Source organism: Scyliorhinus torazame, chromosome 5 (genome assembly GCF_047496885.1).
Source record: "Scyliorhinus torazame isolate Kashiwa2021f chromosome 5, sScyTor2.1, whole genome shotgun sequence".
Lineage (NCBI taxonomy): Eukaryota > Metazoa > Chordata > Chondrichthyes > Carcharhiniformes > Scyliorhinidae > Scyliorhinus > Scyliorhinus torazame.
The window spans coordinates 90248915-90268373 of record NC_092711.1 but is presented as its reverse complement, the minus strand read 5'-3'; the positions used below and the strand labels follow the sequence as shown (position 1 = coordinate 90268373).

General features: G+C 45.8%; 2 protein-coding genes and 1 long non-coding RNA gene across 8 annotated transcripts in view; 1 reads left to right on the top strand and 2 right to left on the bottom strand.

Moving 5' to 3' along the window:
• LOC140418899 (uncharacterized) lies at positions 1-6094 on the bottom strand. 6 transcript variants are annotated; one of them, XM_072502561.1, is made up of 3 exons: positions 5412-6094; positions 3839-4009; positions 1-2901 (listed from the first exon to the last, which is right to left on the bottom strand). In XM_072502561.1, exon 3 carries the CDS (start codon positions 2377-2379, stop codon positions 1588-1590), a length of 792 nt encoding a protein of 263 aa, XP_072358662.1. In that variant the 5' UTR covers positions 2380-2901; positions 3839-4009; positions 5412-6094; the 3' UTR covers positions 1-1587. The 6 variants fall into 6 exon arrangements, with proteins under 6 accessions (XP_072358662.1, XP_072358666.1, XP_072358665.1 ...); XM_072502565.1 differs by having other exon boundaries at positions 1-2825; XM_072502564.1 differs by having other exon boundaries at positions 5967-6094.
• Positions 6095-8798: 2704 nt separating this feature from the next.
• Positions 8799-9537, bottom strand: LOC140418905 (uncharacterized). Its single transcript, XR_011945408.1, has 2 exons — positions 9411-9537; positions 8799-9270 (listed from the first exon to the last, which is right to left on the bottom strand). It is a non-coding gene; the product is annotated as an uncharacterized lncRNA (long non-coding RNA).
• Positions 9538-16950: 7413 nt separating this feature from the next.
• LOC140417786 (uncharacterized) overlaps positions 16951-19459 on the top strand; it is a 45637-nt gene continuing 43128 nt past the window's right edge. The window contains exon 1 of the mRNA XM_072501247.1: positions 16951-17134. The gene's annotated coding sequence lies outside the window, so the exon portion shown is untranslated. The remainder of the gene's footprint in view (positions 17135-19459) is intronic.

Here is a 19459-nt window from a genome sequence, read left to right as displayed (position 1 = left end):
TTCACGTTTTATGACTTTTAATACAACAAACAAACAAACTAGAAGCTACTTTAACTTGGAAACCTACACATAAACTATAAAATAGAACTTTCCCCTTTTACATAACCGACAATCACACTCCACGATTATAGTTAATCTGCCCTGGAAGTTGAAACTTAATTGTCTCAGAACCTGTCCAAAGTGATGATTCATTCCCGAGGATTTACTTCAGTTCTTCAACCAAGACACTGAGAAACAAAGGGAGAATAGAATAGAATGTGAATTGGCAAAATACATAAAGATTGACTGTTAAAGCTTCTGTGGCTACATAAAAAGGAAACGTTTGGCTCAAACAAAGGTTTGTCTGTTCCAGATAGAGTCAGGAGAATTTAGAATGAGGAATAGAGATCTCTACAGCCACCTCGTTCAACACTCTGGGGTGTGGATCATCAGCTTTTGGAGTTTTATTCACTTTCAACCCCATTCATTTCTCCAGTACGACTTCTTCACCAATACTAATCTCCACCAGTCCCTTGGTTCTCTGGTGTTTTGGGGACAATTTCTGTATCTTCCTCTGTGAAGACAGACACGCGTTGTTTAGTTTCTCTGCATTTCCTCATTCCCCATTCTAAACTCTCCTGTCTCTGCCTGGAATGGACCCACATTGGTCTTTGCTAATCTTTTCCTTTTCACATTCCTGCAGAAGCTTTTCCAGTCGGTTTTTATGTTTCTCGCCAGTTTGCTCTCATCAGTTTCTTGGTCCTCCTTTGCTGAATTCTAATGGATCTCATGGAATCTTTAACTTTTCTTGTTAGTCACGGTTGCATCACTTTTCCTGTTGGATTTTTGTTCCTGAAAGGAATCTATATTTGTTGTGTATATGTGAAATAAAAGTTGCAAAAGTCCCAGAGGACCATCGGCTGCTCTCCCTTTGACAGAGAGAGAGCTGACTGGAGGTGATTTAACCCGAGGGTCAGCACACCTCAGGTGAGGGGCCTGGTTGAGAAGGCGGGGCCTTCATGAATAAACTCAGCCAGTACGGGAGTTGAATCCTCACTGTTGGCCTTGCTCTGCATCACGAACCAGCCGACCAGCCAACTGAGCTAACCGACCCCTGATAAATACGTAATAATTCCTTAAATATTAGGTATTCCCTGTACCAATCAGTTTCCTAGTCCACCTCAGGCAACTTGACGCTGATAACCTGATAGTTTCCTTCTGTCAGGGACACCCAGATAACTTAAACAAAGTAACCATGTAACCACCAGGGCCCATCTCCATGGCAACGTGGCATGCTTTGGGGGGTTTGAAACAGAAATGGAAACTAAATATCTTCAAACTTCCAAACATCCTTTTACTCTGTGATCCTTGTGCAATTTTGAAGCCAGGTTTTAGCAACCAGGCTCAAAGAGAATCAGCCCACTGGAGGCAAGGTGGTGAGACCGGCCAGTCCAGCATAAAGAAACCCTCCGACCATCCCACTGACCACCTGTCAGAATTAACAAAATGCAGTCCTGGGTGTAGAGCAGAAACAATAACAACAAAATCCAAGCCCTGTAATCGATCATGAAATTGTTGGTGTCACAGCAAGTCCAATGAAACATGCAATCACGTCTCACATTGAGAAGTGGATGGCCTCTCCCCAGTGTGAACTCGCTGGTGTCTCCGCAGGTTGGATAATAGAGTAAATCCTTTCCCACACTGAGAGCAGGTGAATGGCCTCTCCCCAGTGTGAACTCGCTGGTGTGTCTGCAGGTGAGATAACTGAGCGAATCCCTTCCCACACTGAGAGCAGGTGAATGGCCTCTCCCCAGTGTGAACTCGCTGGTGTGTCTGCAGGTGAGATAACCGAGTGAATCCCTTCCCACACTGAGAGCAGGTGAATGGCTTCTCCCCAGTGTGAACTCGCTGGTGTGTCTGCAGGGTGGATAAATGTGCAAATCCTTTCCCACACTGAGAGCAGGTGAATGGCCTCTCCCCAGTGTGAACTCGCTGGTGTGTCTGCAGGTGAGATAACTGAGTGAATCCCTTCCCACACTGAGAGCAGGTGAATGACCTCTCCCCAGTGTGAACTCGCTGGTGTGTCTGCAGGTGAGATAACTGAGTGAATCCCTTCCCACACTGAGAGCAGGTGAATGGCCTCTCCCCAGTGTGAATTTGCTGATGTCTCTGCAGGGTGGATGAATCATTGAATCCCTTCCCACACTGAGAGCAGGTGAATGGCTTCTCCCCAGTGTGACGTTGCTGGTGTGTCTGCAGGGTGGATAATTGAATGAATCCCTTCCCACACTTGGAGCAGGTGAATGGCCTCTCCCCAGTGTGACTGCGCCGATGAAGCTCCAGCAGAGATGGGGCTCTGAATCCCTTCCCACAGTCCCCACATTTCCACGGTTTCTCCATGTTTTGGGTCTCCTGATGTCTCTCCAGGCAGGACAATCAGTTGAAGCCTCGTCCACAACACGGGTCCGGTCCCTCCCCGCTCTGAATATTGTGATGTTGTGATGTTTTTCAGATTGTGTCACTGGTTAAAGCTCTTTCCTCAGTCAGTTCACTGGAACACCCCCACTCGGGTGTGTGTTGTGTGGGTCTCGGTGCTTTTCCAGTCACACTGATGTTTCCACAGTCAGTTCACTGGAACACTCTCACCCGGGTGTGTGTTGTGTGGGTCTCGGTGCTTTTCCAGTCACACTGATGTTTCCACAGTCAGTTCACTGGAACACTCTCACTCGGGTGTGTGTTGTGTGGGTCTCGGTGCTTTTCCTGTCACACTGATGGTTGAAATATTTAGCTGACTGTTCGGGGAAACATTTCTCCTTCTAGATTCAAAGCCCGATGATATCCAGGTTCTAAGGAAAGAAGTGACTGTCAGATCGAGACGTAACGTTTGAGATTTCTGTCTGTAATTCCTCCTCGTCTAATATCCTGTAAAAACAATTTCCAAAATTCATCACTGTCAGTACAGGATAGAAACTCAGAACAGACAATTCTAGTTTCTATGTCACTTTTTTTCCTCTCTCTTATTCCCCGAAAGCTGTAAATGTCCATACCACACATTCCCTCCAATCTCACTCTGCTGTATCTCATATTGACCCTCCTAATTCTCCTGAAGGTGCTGATTCAGGTTGATTAACAAATCCAAGCTCACAGCTTCCTGTCCAGGAGATCATAACAAATATGAGCTGCAGTCGACCATTCGGCCCATCGAGCCTGATCCATTCAATGGGACCATTGGCTAATCTACCTCAGCACCGTTTTCCCACACTATCCCTCATATCCCTCGACATCTTCAATATCTAGAAACCGATCAGTCTGTGTCTTGAAAATATTTGATGACTGAAGCTCCAGAATCCTCGGGGATAGAGAATACCAAATCTTCACCACATCGTCGAGTAAAGAAATCCCTTCTCATCTCAGCTTTCTCTCCATTTACCTGCAAGTTCCGCATAACACTCAACATCCTCATCAATCAGATTTCTGACTGGGAGTGGGGTGGTGTCAGGCATGCGGTACAGGTGCGGGAGTAGCTGCTTTTCCACAGGTTCTGGTGCCACTAACTTATAATCTGACACTTATCCTGATTGCCTGGCACTCATCTACCTAATCCTTGAATTCATATTTGTTATCGTGTCCCTGGAAGATTTCAGGGTTCGGATTGGTAGGATTATGCTGGAAAAAGTGAAGAAATGCATTGATAAAACAGCACAGGTGGATTCAGTGGGAATGGAGCCGCCTTTTCAACATGGCGGCCTGACCCTAAGGAGGTCTCTCGACCGCTAGGAGGTCTCTCGACCCCACGCTCTCTGGGGCTCTCTGGGAGGCGGCAAAAATGATGACTGTCAACATTATCCGTGTTACTGACCAGAGGCGGAGTGTGCTGACTCAATATCTGTGAGCTCATGAGGCCCAGCTCCAAAACGCCATGGAGAGGCTCGATGGTCCGGAGGAGAGAATCCTGAACATTCAGCAAGATGCTTCCGTCGAATTCAATCCTTTGAAAACCAGTCAAGTGGCTGGCGGAGGTCCTGGAGAACTGAGGTTCGGAGAAAGAACATCTGAGTCATTGGCCTGTCAGATGGTCATCATAGAATTTACAGTGAAGGAGGCCACTCGGCCCATCGAGTCTGCGCCTTGGAAACAGCACCCCACCCAAGCCCATACCTCCACCCCATCCCTGTAACCCCACCTAACCTTTTATTTGGGCACGAAGGGCAATTTATCGTGGCCAATCCACCGAACCTGCACATCTTTGGACTGTGCATGGAAACTTGAGCACCCGGCGGAAACCCATGCAGACACGGGGAGAATGTGCAGACTCCGCACAGATAGTGACCCAAGCTGGGAATCGAACCTGGGACCCTGGATCTACCACTGTGCTACTGTGCTGCCCATAAATTATGATATTTTCTGTCCATTTAGTGTGGAGAGTAAGACTCCCGTTAGGTTCTTAGAGGATCGACTGCCACGTTTTCTCGAGCTGGATGTGAAGCCTGGGCGTTCCAAATTAGAAAGGGAGCATCGGTCTTTGAGGCCGAGGGATAGTTTTCATTCCAGGCCTGTAATCATTCGCTTCCGCAACTTGAGAGAATGTCCTGGAGAGGGAACGATGAGGTGGAACCTGGCTGCAGGAAGGAGTGAGGATTTACTTCTTCCAGGAATTTTGGCAGCAACACAAACGAAGCGTCGAGGCCTCGATGAGGTTCAAAGGCAACGCAAGGCTGTGCGGCGTGAATTACGTTGTGCGTTATCCTGAGACCCGAAAAATGGTATCCAACAACTCCGTCAAGTCTTTCAATAATCCAACTATTACCTTGGCCTTCATGAAATCCATGAAGGGCAAGGATCTGAAGGGATGGTTTGCAGCTCGAACTACCTCAGGTGCTAATCAGGACTCTTCGCCCTATCATGGTATCGTTGTCTGAATTTCAGAATCACAGAAATACACACAGGGACAGGAGTAGGCCATTCATCCCCTCGCATCTGTCCTGCCATTTAGTGAGATCATGGCTGATCTGTGACCTAACTCCATATCCCTGAATATCTTTGCTTAACAAAACTCTACCTCCGATTTAAACTTAACAACTGATCCAGCTTCACCTGCTGTGTGTGGGAGAGTTTTCCAAACCTCTCCCACCCTGTGTGTGAAGATGTTCTTCCGAACATCTCTCCTGAACGGTCTAGCCCTAATTTTTAGACAATGATCCCTAATTTTAGAATCTCCAACCAGTGGAAATAGTTGATCTTTATCTACCCTGTCTTTCCCTGTTAATATCTTAAATACATCAATTAGATCACACCTTAAATGTCTAAATTCCAGCAAAAACAGGCCTAATTTGTGGTTAAAAATTTGGGTCCGAGTCTCTGCAATCTCTCACTCGCCTCCCACAGCATCCTGGGACACAATTCATCCAGAGCTAGTATTCTAATAAACTTACTGGGCGGCACGGTAGCATAGTGGTTAGCACTGCTGCTTCACAGCACCAGGGATCCAGGTTCGATTCCGAGCTTGGTTCTCTGTCTGTGTGGAGTCTGCACATTCTCCCCGTGTCTGCATGGGTTTCCTCCAGGTGCTCCGGTTTCCTCCCACAAGTCCCGAACGATGAGCTTAGTAGGTGAATTGGACATTCTGAATTCTCCCTCTGTGTGCCCGAACAGGCGCCGGAGTGTGGCGACTGGGGGATTTTCACAGTAACTTCATTGCAGTGTTAATGTAAGCCTACTTGTGACAATAATAAAGATTATTATGAATGGGCCAAAGGGCCTCTATCCGTGCTGTAAAGAGAGGGACTTCATAGAGAAACTGCCAAAGCCTCAACACTCACCAGCTCTGAGGACACACCTTAGCTCCCTTTCCAATCTGAAAGCAGCCTGAGCTGGATTTACATTACCCTTCATTGATCATTGCTGGGTGATAATCCTGTACTTCCTCACCTCACACCACTGTAACAGCACCTTCACTACACAGACTGCAGCAACTGACCAAACATCACCTTCCCAGTTATTCCTGAAGGCACCGCCTTCCCAACCTGGCCCCTTGCCCGAGGTGCGGTGATCCTCAGGTCACATCACCGCCGGTCAGCTCTCTCCCGGGACCAGGCCCTGGTTCACAGCCGCCATCTTGGGGAAACAGAGCGCATGCGCTAGCGTCTTGGCGATGCACCAGTTAGTAGGCGGGGCCTGAAGGTTTCTGTTCTCCAGCCGGGTCCTAGCGCCCGCAGAGTTCGTCTTAGGTAAACAGGTTCCAAAAAATTTCACCCACTCCCAAACTGAAGTTGATGTTTGTGGCCTGGAGGTGTCTGTGGATCACGTAGACATTCAGTGTGAGAGGCTGCAGCCTCTGTATAGTTACCTGAAGGCGGTTATACAGCGTTTGATTACATTTCATGATCCTTTCCAGTTCATTATCGGGATGTTTGTGTGATATTTTCTTACCCTCAGAGTGATCTTTCTTTATTTAAAATACATTTCAGCAGCAGGCTGACTGGTGATTTTTAAACCGAAGATGGTTATTTATTGTCACACAATTTCCCTGGATGTTTGAACATCTCAGTCTGTCTTATTCACACTCACTGACACATAAACAGAAATTAGATATAGATCAAGTTGAAGCTGGAATGATGAAAATGGAATGTAGACTGCAATCTTTATATCGCTGCAGGTCTGTTGTCTTCTTGTTGAGCTGATCCTTTAGTTGGAGTGAAGCGTTTTTAGAAACAAATAATTCTCATGAGTCTCTGAAGCTTCTTGTAGATGAATAGCTCGGAGGTTGGTTCTCAGGTGGACTTGGAAGCTGGAATAAGTACAGTACTGTGGCTGCACTGGAAAACATTCAGCTCTGCTGGTTCAGCTGGTTCCTGGTGCTTCAGGTGCTTCTCACACACACATTTTCTTTGTTCAGGGTTTATTATACTGCATCCCTGACAATTAACTGCAGGGTTAAAACTCAGACCCAGAACACCCGATACAATAGCAGTTTACGGTGCTCACTCACGCTTATCTCTGTCCAAATTCGAGCTCATTCTCCGGTGTTCAATATGGCTCTTGGAGACCGACAGTCCAGAGATTTCATGCTCCTCAAATGCTGGTTCATCCTGACACAACGAGACATTTAAACTTCGCAGGTGGCTGCAAAGTTTCCTTATTCGGGACCGTGTTTAATTAAATATTGGTCACAGAATCGAATATTACCCACAGTTTAATGTCCATAATAACCTGTTAAGTTGCAGCCATCATGACAAAGTTTGTGGATCTTACAGTCTATAATATCTAGTATCCTTGTGCTGAGCGTGACATCCTGAATCTACTCTTGGGTCTTATTAAAACAGTGCATTGTAGCTGGGTGGTGTGGGCGGCACGGTAGCACAGTGGTAATGAAATTAAAATGAAAATCACTTATTGTCACAAGTAGGCTTCAAATGAAGTTACTGTGAAAAGCCCCTAGTCGCCACATTCCAGTACCTGTTCGGGGAGGCTGGGACTGGAATTGAACCGCGCTGCTGGCCTGCCTTGGTCTGCTTTCAAAGCCAGTGATTTAGCCCTGTGCTAAACAGCCCCTGCACTGTTAGCACTGTTGCTTCACAACTCCAAGGTCCCAGGTTCGATGCCAAGCTTGGATCACTGTCTGTGTGGAGTCTGCAAGTTCTCCCTGTGGGTTTCCTCCGGGTGCTCCGGTTTCCTTCCACAAGTCCCGAAAGACATGCTGTTGGGTGAATTGGACATTCTGAATTCCCCCTCTATGTACCCAAATATGCGCCGGAGTGTGGTGACTAGGGACTTTTCACAGTAACGTCATTGCAGTGTTAATGTCAGGCTACTTGTGACAATAAAGATTATTATTAATATTATTATGGAGGCGGATGGGTGGTTACTCTGGCTGCCGACCGCTGTTCTGTGGTCTTGTCTATTCCCATTGGCCCTGCAGAGGGAGCATGCGCTATCCACCAGAATGTTTGACACCTTCCACAACCAGTGGACACCTCAGCGGACAGAGTGTTTCAGAGACACTGGGAACAATATTCTGGTTCAGTTAGGAAGGTTCCCTACACTTTTGTTGCGATTTCTAGCTGATTTTGGTCTTTTATTTTGACTGGGCCCCATGCTTGGGGAAAGCAAGAGAGGAAAGAAGGTTCTATAGAAACTAGAATGATCTGTTGTGAATTTCTATCCTATTCTTAAAATGATAATTTTTGTAAACTTCTTTTTCAGGCATTAGAACGGGAGGATTGGCATCTGGGCAACTCGAACCAAATATAACATCGAGATCTGACAGTCACTCAATTCATTAGGATCTAAATATCACAAACTGTCAATGTGCTTGTCTGTTCTGACTGTGGGAAGAGATTTCAAACATCAGTGTGACTGGAAAAGCCCCGAGACACACACACACCTGAGTGAGAGTGTTCCAGTGAACTGACTGTGGAAAGAGCTTTAACCAGTTACACAGCCTGAAAAATCATCTTGTTTCCTCTTGTGGGAGAGTCTAAGACCAAAGGGCATAATCTCAGAGTAAGGGATCTCAAATTTAGCACAGAGATGAGGAGACATTTCTTCCATCAGAGGGCAGTGAATCTGTGGAATTCTTCAGCTGGCATTCTGCCTCTGGAGTACACCAAAATAAGGCAAAGGTGAAGTTGGCTTTACCCGGATGGGCCGATGGTGGCGCAGTGGCGCTTTCACTGAGGGGCCATGAGTTCAGTAACATCCCAGACGGGACTGGTGAGAAATATTTGTCTGGGAAAGGGGAAAAAACTATATAATCGGGGAAATGGAGCGCTCCCGAAGGACCTTCGAGAAAGGAGTTCGGCAAAGTCTTATTTTCTTCATTTTTCATTCAATATTTATTACAATTTCAGAGAAAATATTACAGAAAAGCTTATTTTGAATTAACAAAAGGGAACATAACGATTGAGGGTCACACTGAGAACAGAACACATGCCCTCTGAGCTGCCAAATGTATGTACAACTGTAACAGACACAAGAAAGAGAGAACAGGAGCTCAACATAAAGGGAAGGCAACTGTTGTAAATAAGGTACGAGATAAGTTACTTATTTAGACATGACATTGAGAGAAATTATTAGCTACAATTACATTACAGCCAAAATTATCTCGTACATTTCAAACTGAAAAACAGAAATACTGTCCATGATTGTCTCAGTTACAGATGCAGAATAATAAACTGAGAGAATTTTACTGTGAGAGTCACCAAGAGGAGATATTGTATTTCTGTCACACGCACATCACAATAAACAGTTGAGGAAAATCTACAGCGTCCGAAAGTCAACCGATCACTTGATCTGTAAAAGAGAGATAAAATGACGAAGCAGATGTTTATGATCTGGGACATTGATGTTCGAGTTTTTAATCAATCAAACATTTAGCGATTTTTGAAACGGTTTCTGTCAGTTTGAAGTGTGAGTGGATTGAATCTTCTCACCTTCACCAGAGTGACTGCAGCGCTGTAGGAAATGCTCAGGAAGAACAGGGTGATGAATGTGGAAGCGGTTGTCCAGATGTTCCCGTTATCATCCTCATAGTCTTCAGTCCAGGTGTGGTCTGTGGTATCTACGAGGATAGAGCAAATAAATATAATCAGATTGTTTATTAATCCAGGATATATTTTTAATATTCTCGCTTCATTTTCTCACGCTGCTAATTCATTCTTTAATATATTTGTCATTGCATATCTACTGTTGAGTTTGTGACACTCAGAAATCGATCTCTGTGACTTGTTTCTTCCAAGTAAGGGGCAAGTTAGCGTGACCAATCCACCTCCCCTGCACATCTTTGGGTTGTGGGGTGAGACCCACGGGTCACGGAGAAACTCCACTGGGACAGAGACCCAGGAGCGGGATCAACCCCAGGTCCATGGTGGCGTGAGGCAGCAGTGCTAACCACTATGCCACCGTGCCGCCATTGCCTGCCGTTTGTGTTTGTTCTTTATCTTTTGTGTCTGTGTAGATGCGAAATTCGTGTTTTGCTTTACTCTTCTTTTGTGTGTCCCGATGTCTTTGTAAGTGTCATTGTGTGTGTTCATGTGTCAATGAGTATTGATCTGTGTATTTGTGTGTCAGCGCCTGTCTGTGAACTTTGTTTATCTTCTGTTAATCTGTATGTATGAGTGTTTTATTGTGTGTGTTTGTGTGTTGAAGTCTATGTTTATATATTAATCCCTACTGTATATAAGTTTATACTTCACTGCCCAGTAATGAAAGTGTTAATGTGTCTTTATACGTTCAACATGCATGTCAGTGTCTTAATGTTTGTGTCTGGATAAATGCGTTTGTGTGTTTGTTGATGCGTGTGTTTCATCATAGAATCATTATCGTAAAATCCCTACTGTTCCGAACGAGGCCATTCGGCCCATTCAGTCTGCACCGACCCTCCGAAAGAGCACTCTACCTGGACGCATGCCCCTGCCCTATCTCCAGAACCTCGTAACTCCACCTAACGTTGTGGGCACTAAGGGGTAATATAGCATGGCCAATCCACCTAACCTGCACATCCTTGGACTGTGGGAGGAAACCGGAGCACGCGGAGGAAACACGGACACGGGACAATGTGGAAACTCCACACCGACAATCCCCCAAGGCTGGAATTGAACCCGGGTTTCTGGCGCTGTGAGGCAGCAGTGCTATTTATGCGCTGATGGTTGTTTATAACTATCTATTGATGTGTATTGATGACTCTCTGTGTATTCATGTGTGTTCGTGTTAATGAGTGTAAGTGTATGCTAATATGTGTCCACCTGATTAGTGTGCTAACGTGGATTATTGTCTCTGAATGGAAATATTTCTGTCATCGTGAAATTCTGCTAATGTACATGTTATTGGTTATATTTGTGTTCCATATTCTTCTGTCAATCTGCTTGTCTCGTTTCATATGTTTGTGTATCTGTGTGGACATGTGGTTGTATGTGTCTGTGTACATTTGTGTACCCGCTTGTGTGTGTGGATTTGTGTGTGTATGTGCACGTGTGTCGGTGTGTATAAACATGTGCTTTCTTGTGTTTAGGTGCACGTTTGTGAATTTTTGCGTGTGTTTTTGTGTCAAAATATGTGTGGTTCGTTATGCCTGGGTGTATGTTTATGCATGTGTTTCTATGTGTGTCTATGTGTGTGTTTGTGTCTACGTGTGAGCGTGTGTGGGTCTGTGTGCATGTATGTGTAGTGTTTGTGTCTTAATCTGTCTGTGTATTTGTATCAGCTGCCTGTAGCGTTGCCATTTGTGGGTATTATTGGTACTGATGTAGAATATGTTGAACTTTCTGCTTATAAATGTGTTTTCTGTGAGTTGCACGCTGCCATCATGTGACCGAATGCAAAAATACAAGGAAGTGCCTCAGGAGAGAACAGTGAAAACCCAGGGAAAATTCAATCACCAGTCTGGATTTGGATTTTGGGGAATCGGTTTTAGCATACTGATAAGACGAACAAGAGTGCTAAAACAATTATGTTGCACAAATAGATACTTTCAGACATCTTTATCATTATGGCCTTTTAAACCCTTCAGCCAGTAAGCTACATGCCGTCTTGTAATGTCAGTAACTGAGTTCTTAGTCTAGAGAACCGTTTACTTCCAAACTCCCTGCTTGGGGACTGGGAAGATATTGAGTTAATAATGTCCCTCTCTCTGGTCAGCTCAGCAAATTGCCTTTGGGTTCTCCCTGCTGGAGGTGGAGATACAGAAAGTTCACTCATCACCTTCCTCCTCTTTTGGTCGGGAAAGTGGAGGTAAAATGGGTCAGTATTGCCCCTTTGCTCTCTTTGTTGGGGAAGTGTGGGTACAGTGGATTAAATAATGCCCACCCACCTCTCTTTGTTGGGGAAGTGGGGAGACAGTGGATTAACAATTTCCCTTTCCCCTCTCTTTGACTAGGGATTATTGGTCTGTGTTTCTGTGTGACCCTCAATTCAGTTCCCAGTGGGTGTGATGCAGCAACTTAAATCTGACATCAATTTTAAAGGGATGGACAATGGGAGAAGCAGGAACACCGAGATCTAAATATGATGTGTTTGTTTGTCTGAAATGGGAAAGTATCCGATTTCTCCTCAGCGGGAGGAAAGTCAATATTTTGCTGAATCCTGGAATGAATGAGTTTTGCTCTGTCTCTAACCCAGGGTGTATCTGAGCTGGGAGCACTGGTTGTATGAGACTTGGGCACCAGACCTGTAGAAATCCGGGTCACATTGAACAGATCTAATATCAGCAAAGTGGAAGCTCCATTAATTAAGCGGCTGTACATTTAAATCACAATTGGAGGAAAAAAATCTTTATTATTTTTATTTTAGTTGCAAATATAACCAATAGATACTCATTGACATGAATTAACGGTGTCCTTCAGAGCGAGGGAAATGTTCACAAAACTGGGTTTACCGCTGGATTTATCAACCGTTCTGTTGATGATCTTCAAGGGGATGGCTTCATGTCCCACCACACAGGAGTAAGAAGCGCCGCTGGCCCACTCCTCCGCTGCAATGGATAACAGGCTGTACATGAAGAAGGAGCTATTGCCGTTCTCCGCCATCACCTCGGTGTTCTTGTAGTTCCCGGGATTCACCGGCTTGTCATTGACGGTCCACTTGACGAAGATCTCTCGGGGGGAGAAACCTCTCACTAAGCAGCTGAGGGAGACGAATCTCTGAGCGGAGACATCTTCAGCCGAGGGCAGGAGGACAGAGACGGACGGTTCCCGCGGGTTGGGATCTGCAGAAAATGTACAATAAATGTCAATAAAATGGGGAATTCCGGAGACAATGGAACCGCGGGTTAGATGTGGGAGAAATGTGTTTTTTGTTGGATTTTAAAGGTTTCCATTTCCCAGTTTGGGATCTTTCCGGTTTCCCAGCTCGGAGCTGAGGTGGACACAAGCCTTTACCCTGAGAATTTACGGTTATTGGATTCGAAAGTTTCAGAAAGTGTACAGCAGGGAAACAGGCCATTCGGCCCGCCTGTTCTGTGCTGGTGTATAAACTCCACTCCAGGCTCCTCCCACCTTACCCCAAGAGGATTGGGAAACTGCCAATGTAACACCCTTATTGAAAAGGGAGGGAATCAAAAACAGGTAACTATAGGCCAGGGACATTAATAGCTGAGCATTTAAGCATACAGAGTGTAATCAAGCTGGGTCTGCCCGGCTTCGTGAAGGGTAAATCATGCCTGACAAATTTATTGCAATTCTTTGAGGTGATAACGAGAAGGCGAGAGCGAGGGGGACCAGTAGATGTGATATACATGAATTTCAAAACTGTGTTTAATAAGTGAATGTACTATTGCCATGGCTGCAGATACAAAAATAGAAAGGCAAGTGGTGAGGATTACAGAATATCCACAGAGGGACAGAGACAGCGTAACTTACTGAGTAAAAACTTGGCAGATGGAACATAATGTAGGAAAATGTGAGGTTAGACACTTTGGTAGGAGGAAGAACATAACGGAATATTATTTAGATGGAGAAAGACTGTAGAAAGCTAAAGGAACGGGGGAATTGGGGGTCCTCGTGCAGAAACCACACAAAGCAAGTTCTGCAGGTAATATGGAGAGAAATTGAATGTTGACATTTATTTCAAAAGGAATAGAATATAAACATGGGGAAGTCGAGCTAAAACTATACAAGGCATTAGTTAGACTGCACCTGGTATACTTTGAATAGTTTTGGTGCCCTTATCTAAGGAAGACAATTGGTTTTGAAGGCAGTCCAGAGAAGGATCACGAGGTTGATCCCGAGTATGGAGGGATTTTCTTATGGGGAGAGGTTAAGTATGCTGGGTTTTACTTATTGGAGTTTAGAGGAATGAAGGCAGCCGAATCGAGACATGAAAGATTCTCAGAGAGCTTCTTAGGAGGTTGTTTTCCCTTGTGGGATTTCTGTTTATTTTTCAATGCCTGCCGATTTTCCTGCCAAAAGCTTTTTTCAAAGAGATTGAGGGAAGGATTACTTTGTTCATATGGGGAGGGAAGGTGGCCAGAGTTAGAAAGGTGCTGCTACAGAGGGGAAGGCAGGCAGGGGGTTTGGGTCTTCCGAACCTGATGTATTACTACTGGGCGGTGAATGTGGAGAAGGTGCGGAGCTGGGTCAGTGGGGTTGATTCCCAGTGGATCAGAACAGACAAATGGAGGACAGTTTGTGCAGCGTGTCGGGATTGAAAGCACTAGCATCAGCGCCGCTCCCGATGGCCCCGGGGAAATACTCAGGGAGTCCCGTAATAATAGCTTCATTGAGAATTTGGAGGCAGTTTCGCCAACACTTCGGGTTGGGGGCAGGGTCAAGGGAAATGCCGATTCAGGGAAAACACAGATTTGAGCCAGGGAAGTGGGATGGAAATTTTCGGAAATGGGAGGAGAAGGGGATTAAGATGCTAAAAGATTTGTTTCTGAAGGGTCGGTTTGCAAGTTTGAAGGAGCTGGAAGCGAAGTATGGGCTGGAGCAAGGGGAAATGTTTAGATACATGCATGTTCGGGATTTTGCCAGAAAGCAGATACAGAGCTTCCCGGTGGAGCAGGTCTCCACATTGCTGGAGGAGGTGCCGATGACAGGGGGACTGGAGAAGGGGGTAGTGTCGGCGGTTTACAGAGCTATTTTGGAAGAGGAGAAGGCACCACTGGAAGGGATCAAAGCAAAGTGGGAGGAAGAGTTGGGCGAGCATATGGAGGAGGGGTTCTGATGTGAGGTGCTCCGGAGAGAGAATGCCTCCACCTCATGCGCAAGTTTGGGGCTGGTGCAGCTGAAGGTGGTATACAGAGCACACCTCACGAGGGCGAGAATGAGCCAATTCTTTGAAGGAGTAGAAGATGTGTGTGAACGTTGCGGGCGGGCGGGGGGGGGGGGGGGCGGAGGGGGGGGAGGGGGGGGGGGCTGCTAATCATGTTCATATGTTTTGGTCCTGTCCAAAGCTAGAGGAGTATTGGAAGGAGGATTTTAGGATAATTTCTAAAGTGATGCACGTGAAACTGGCCCCTATTCGGGGTGTCGGACCACCTAGGGTTGGAAACACGTGCGGAGGCAGATGTTGTAGCCTTCGCCTTGTTGATCGCCCGAAGGCGGATCCTGATAGGTTGGAGAGCAACCGCTCCACCCTGTGCCCTGGCGTGATGGGGGGACCTATTGGAATTCTTGACTCTTGAGAAGGTTAAGTTTGAAGTGAGGGGAAGGATGGAGTGGTTCTACAATTCATGGGCATTATTCATTATGCACTTTCAAGAAGCAGATAACATAGAACATTAGTTGGGGCGGGTGGGTGGGAGGGTTGGGGGAGGGGGGCTGTGTGTGTTAATGGCGACTATGGGTGATTCCCGATTCCTTTTTGTCATTTGTTTGTGTGAACATGCGGGCTAATGTTTGGGGTTTGGTGGGAGGATGGGATCGTTATTATTGGTATGGGGATTGACATATTTGTTACTGATTATTGTTTATTGTTGGTGGGTGTAAGTTTGGGAGAAAATGTGAAAAAGGAGGAGAATAAAAAAAAAATTTAAAATTTTTTAATAAACAGTGCCAGTTACTGTGAAAAACCCCTAGACGCTACATTCCGGTGCCTGTTTGGGTACGCAGAGGGAGAATTCAGAATGTCCATATTACCTAACAGCACGTTTCGGGACTTGTGGGAGGAAACCGGAGCACCCAGAGGAAAACCCACGCAGACACGGTGAGAACGTGCAGACTCCACACAGACAGTGACCCAAGCTGGGAATCGAACCTGGGACCCTGGAGCTGTGAAGCAACAGTGCTATACACTGTGCTACCATGCCTCCGATCCCACCCAGCGACAATGCACTGTTTTAATCAGACCCAAGAGTAGATTCAAGATGTCACGCTCGGCACAAGGATACTAGATATTATAGACTGTAAGATCCACAAACTCTGCCAAGGTGGCTGCAACTTAACAGGTTATTATGGACATTAAACTGTGGGCAACATTCGATTCTGTGACCAATATTTAGTTAACATGGATCTGAGTAAGGAAACTTTGCAGCCACCTGTGAAGCTTAAATGTCTCGTTGTGTCAGGATGAACCAGCATTTGAGGAATATGAAATCTCGGGACTGTTGGTCTCCAAGTGTCATATTGAACACAGGAGAATGAGCTCGAATTGTGGCAGAGGTAAGCGTGAGTGAGCATCGTAAACTGCTATTGTATCGCGGTGTTCTGGGTCTGAGTTTTAACCCTGCAGTTAATAGTCAGGGATGCAGTATAATAAACCCTGAACAAAGAAAATGTGTGTGTGAGAAGCATCAGGAACCAGCTGAACCAGCAGAGCTGAATGTCTCCCACTGCAGCCACAGTACTGTACTTATTCCAGCTTCCAAGGCCACCTGAGAACCAACCTCCTGGCTATTCACCTACAAGAAGCTTCAGAGACTCATGAGAATTATTTGTTTCTAAAAACGCTTCACTCCAACTAAAGGACCTGCTCAACAAGAAGACGACTGGCCTGCAGAGATATAAAGATTGCAGTCTCCATTCCATTTTCATCATTACAGCTTCAACTTGATCTGTACCTAATTTCTGTGTATGTGTCAGTGAGTGTGAAAGAGACGAGAGACTGAGATGTTCAAACATCCAGGGAAATTGTGTGACAATAAATAACCATCTTCAGTTTAAAAGTCACCAGTAAGCCTGCTGCTGAAATGTATTTTAAATAAAGATCATCCAGAGGGTAAGAAAATATCACACAAACATCCTGATAATGGAGTGGAAAGGAGCACGAATTATAATCAAACGCTGTATAACCCCTTCAGGTAGCGATATAGAGGCTGCAGTCTCTCACACTGAATGTCTACATGCTCCACGGGACCCCCAGGCCACAAACATCAGCTTCAGCCCAGGCGTGGGTGAAACTTTTTATAAACAAGTTTACCGGCACTAGGACCCAGTTGGGATCAGAAACCTTGTTCCCCCCCCCCCCCCCCCCCCCCCCCGCGCCAATAAGCTGTTGCGTCACCAAGAAGCCAGCGCATGCGCTCTGCTTCCCCAAGATGGAGGCTGTGAATCAGGGCCTGGTCCCGGGAGAGAGCTGACCGGCGGTGATGTGACCTGAGGATCACCACACCTCAGGCAAGGGGCCAGGTTTGGAAGGCGGTGCCTTCAGGAATAACTGGGAAGGTGATGTTTGGTCAGTTGCTGCAGTCTGCGTGGTGAAGGTGCTGTCACAGTGGTGTGAGGTGAGGAAGTACAGGATTATCACCCAGCAATGATCAATTAAGGGGATTGTAAATCCAGCTCAGGCTGCTTTCAGATTGGAAAGGGAGCTAAGGTGTGTCCTCAGAGCTGGTGGTGAAAGCTGCAGCTGGTGAAAGAGTGGCTAAGGTAAATATTGGTCCTTTAGAGGATGAGAAGGGAGATTTAATAATGGGAGATGAGGAAATGGCTGAGGAACTGAACAGGTTTTTTGGGTCGGTCTTCACAGTGGAAGACACAAATAACATGCCAGTGACTGATGGAAATGAGGTTATGACAGGTGTGGACCTTGAGAGGATTGTTTTCACCAAGGAGGTTGTGATGGGCAAGCTAATGGGGCTAAAGGTAGCCAAGTCTCCTGGACCTGATGGAATGCATCCCAGAGTGCTAAAAGAGATGGCTAGGGAAATTGCAAATGCACTAGTTATAATTTACCAAATTCACTAGACTCTGGGGTGGTCCCGGCAGATTCGAAATTAGCAAACGTGACACCACTGCTTAAAAAGGAGGTAGGCAGAAAGCAGGTAATTATAGGCCAGTGAGCTTAATTTCGGTAGTAGGGAAGATGCTGGAATCTATTATCAAGGAAGAAATGGCGAGGCACCTGGATGGAAATTGTCCCATTGGGCAGACGCAGCATGGGTTCATAAAGGGCAGGTCGTGCCTAACTAATTTAGTGGAATTGTTTGAGGACATTAACAGTGCGGTAGATAACGGGGAGCCAATGGATGTGGTATATCTGGATTTCCAGAAAGCCTTTGACAAGGTGCCACACAAAAGGTTGTTGCACAAGATAAAGATGCATGGCATTAAGGGGAAAGTAGTAGCATGGATAGAGGATTGGTTAATTAATAGAAAGCAAAGAGAGGGGATTAATGGGTGTTTCTCTGGTTGGCAATCAGTAGCTAGTGGTGTCCCTCAGGGATCAGTGTTGGGCCCACAACTGTTCACAATTTACATAGATGATTTGGAGTTGGGGACCAACGGCAATGTGTCCAAGTTTGCAGACGACACTAGGATAAGTGGTAAAGCAAAAAGTGCAGAGGATACTGGAAGTCTGCAGAGGGATTTGGATAGGCTAAGTGAATGGGCTAGGGTCTGGCAGATGGATTACAATGTTGACAAATGTGAGGTTATCCATTTTGGTAGGAATAACAGCAAAAGGGATTATTATTTAAATGATAAAATATTAAAACATGCTGCTGTGCAGAGAGACCTGGGTGTGCTAGTGCATGAGTCGCAAAAAGTTGGTTTTCAGGTGCAACAGGTGATTAAGAAGGCAAATGGAATTTTGTCCTTCATTGCTAGAGGGATGGAGTTTAAGACTAGGGAGGTGCTGCTGCAATTGTATAAGGTGTTAGTGTGGCCACACCTGGAGTATTGTGTTTAGTTTTGGTCTCCTTCGTTGAGAAAGGACGTACTGGCACTGGAGGGTGTGCAAAGGAGATTCACTAGGTTAATCCCAGAGCTTTAGGGGTTGGATTATGAGGAGAGGTTGAGTAGACTGGGACTGTACTCGTTGGAATTTAGAAGGATGACGGGGGATCTTATAGAAACATATAAGATTATGAGATAGGATAGATGCGGGCAGGTTGTTTCCACTGGTGGGTGAAAGCAGAACTAGGGGGTATAGCCTCAAAATAAGGGGAAGTAGATTTAGGACTGAGTTTAGGAGGACCTTCTTCACCCAAAGGGTTGTGAATCTATGGAATTCCTTGCCCAGTGAAGCAGTAGAGGCTCCTTCATTCAATGTTTTTAAGATAAAGATAGATAGTTTTTTTGAAGAATAAAGTGATTAAGGGTTCTGGTGTTCGGGCCGGAAAGTGGAGCTGAGTCCACAAAAGATCAGCCATGATCTCATTGAATGGTGGAGCAGGCTCGAGGGGCCAGATGGCCTACTCCTGCTCCTAGTTCTTATGTTCTTATGAATGTTGTGGGTTTGGCAGTTTCTCTATAATGTCATTCCCTCCCTCCCTCTACCACCTCTATCTTTAGAGTCAGAGAGTTTTACAGCACGGAAAGAGGCCCTTCAGCCCATTCATAATAATCTTTATTATTGTCACAAGTAGGCTGACATTAACACTGCAATTAAGTTATTGTGAAAATCCCCTAGTCACCACACTCCAGTGCCTGTTCGGGCACACTGAATGTCCAATTCCTCCCACAAACACGTCTTTTGGGACTTGTGGAAGTCCTCCAACCACTGGGAGGAGACCGGAGCACCCGGAGGAAACCCACATAGTCACAGGGAGAATGTGCAGACTCTGCACGGACAGACTGGGAATTGAACCTGGGTCCCTTACGCTGTG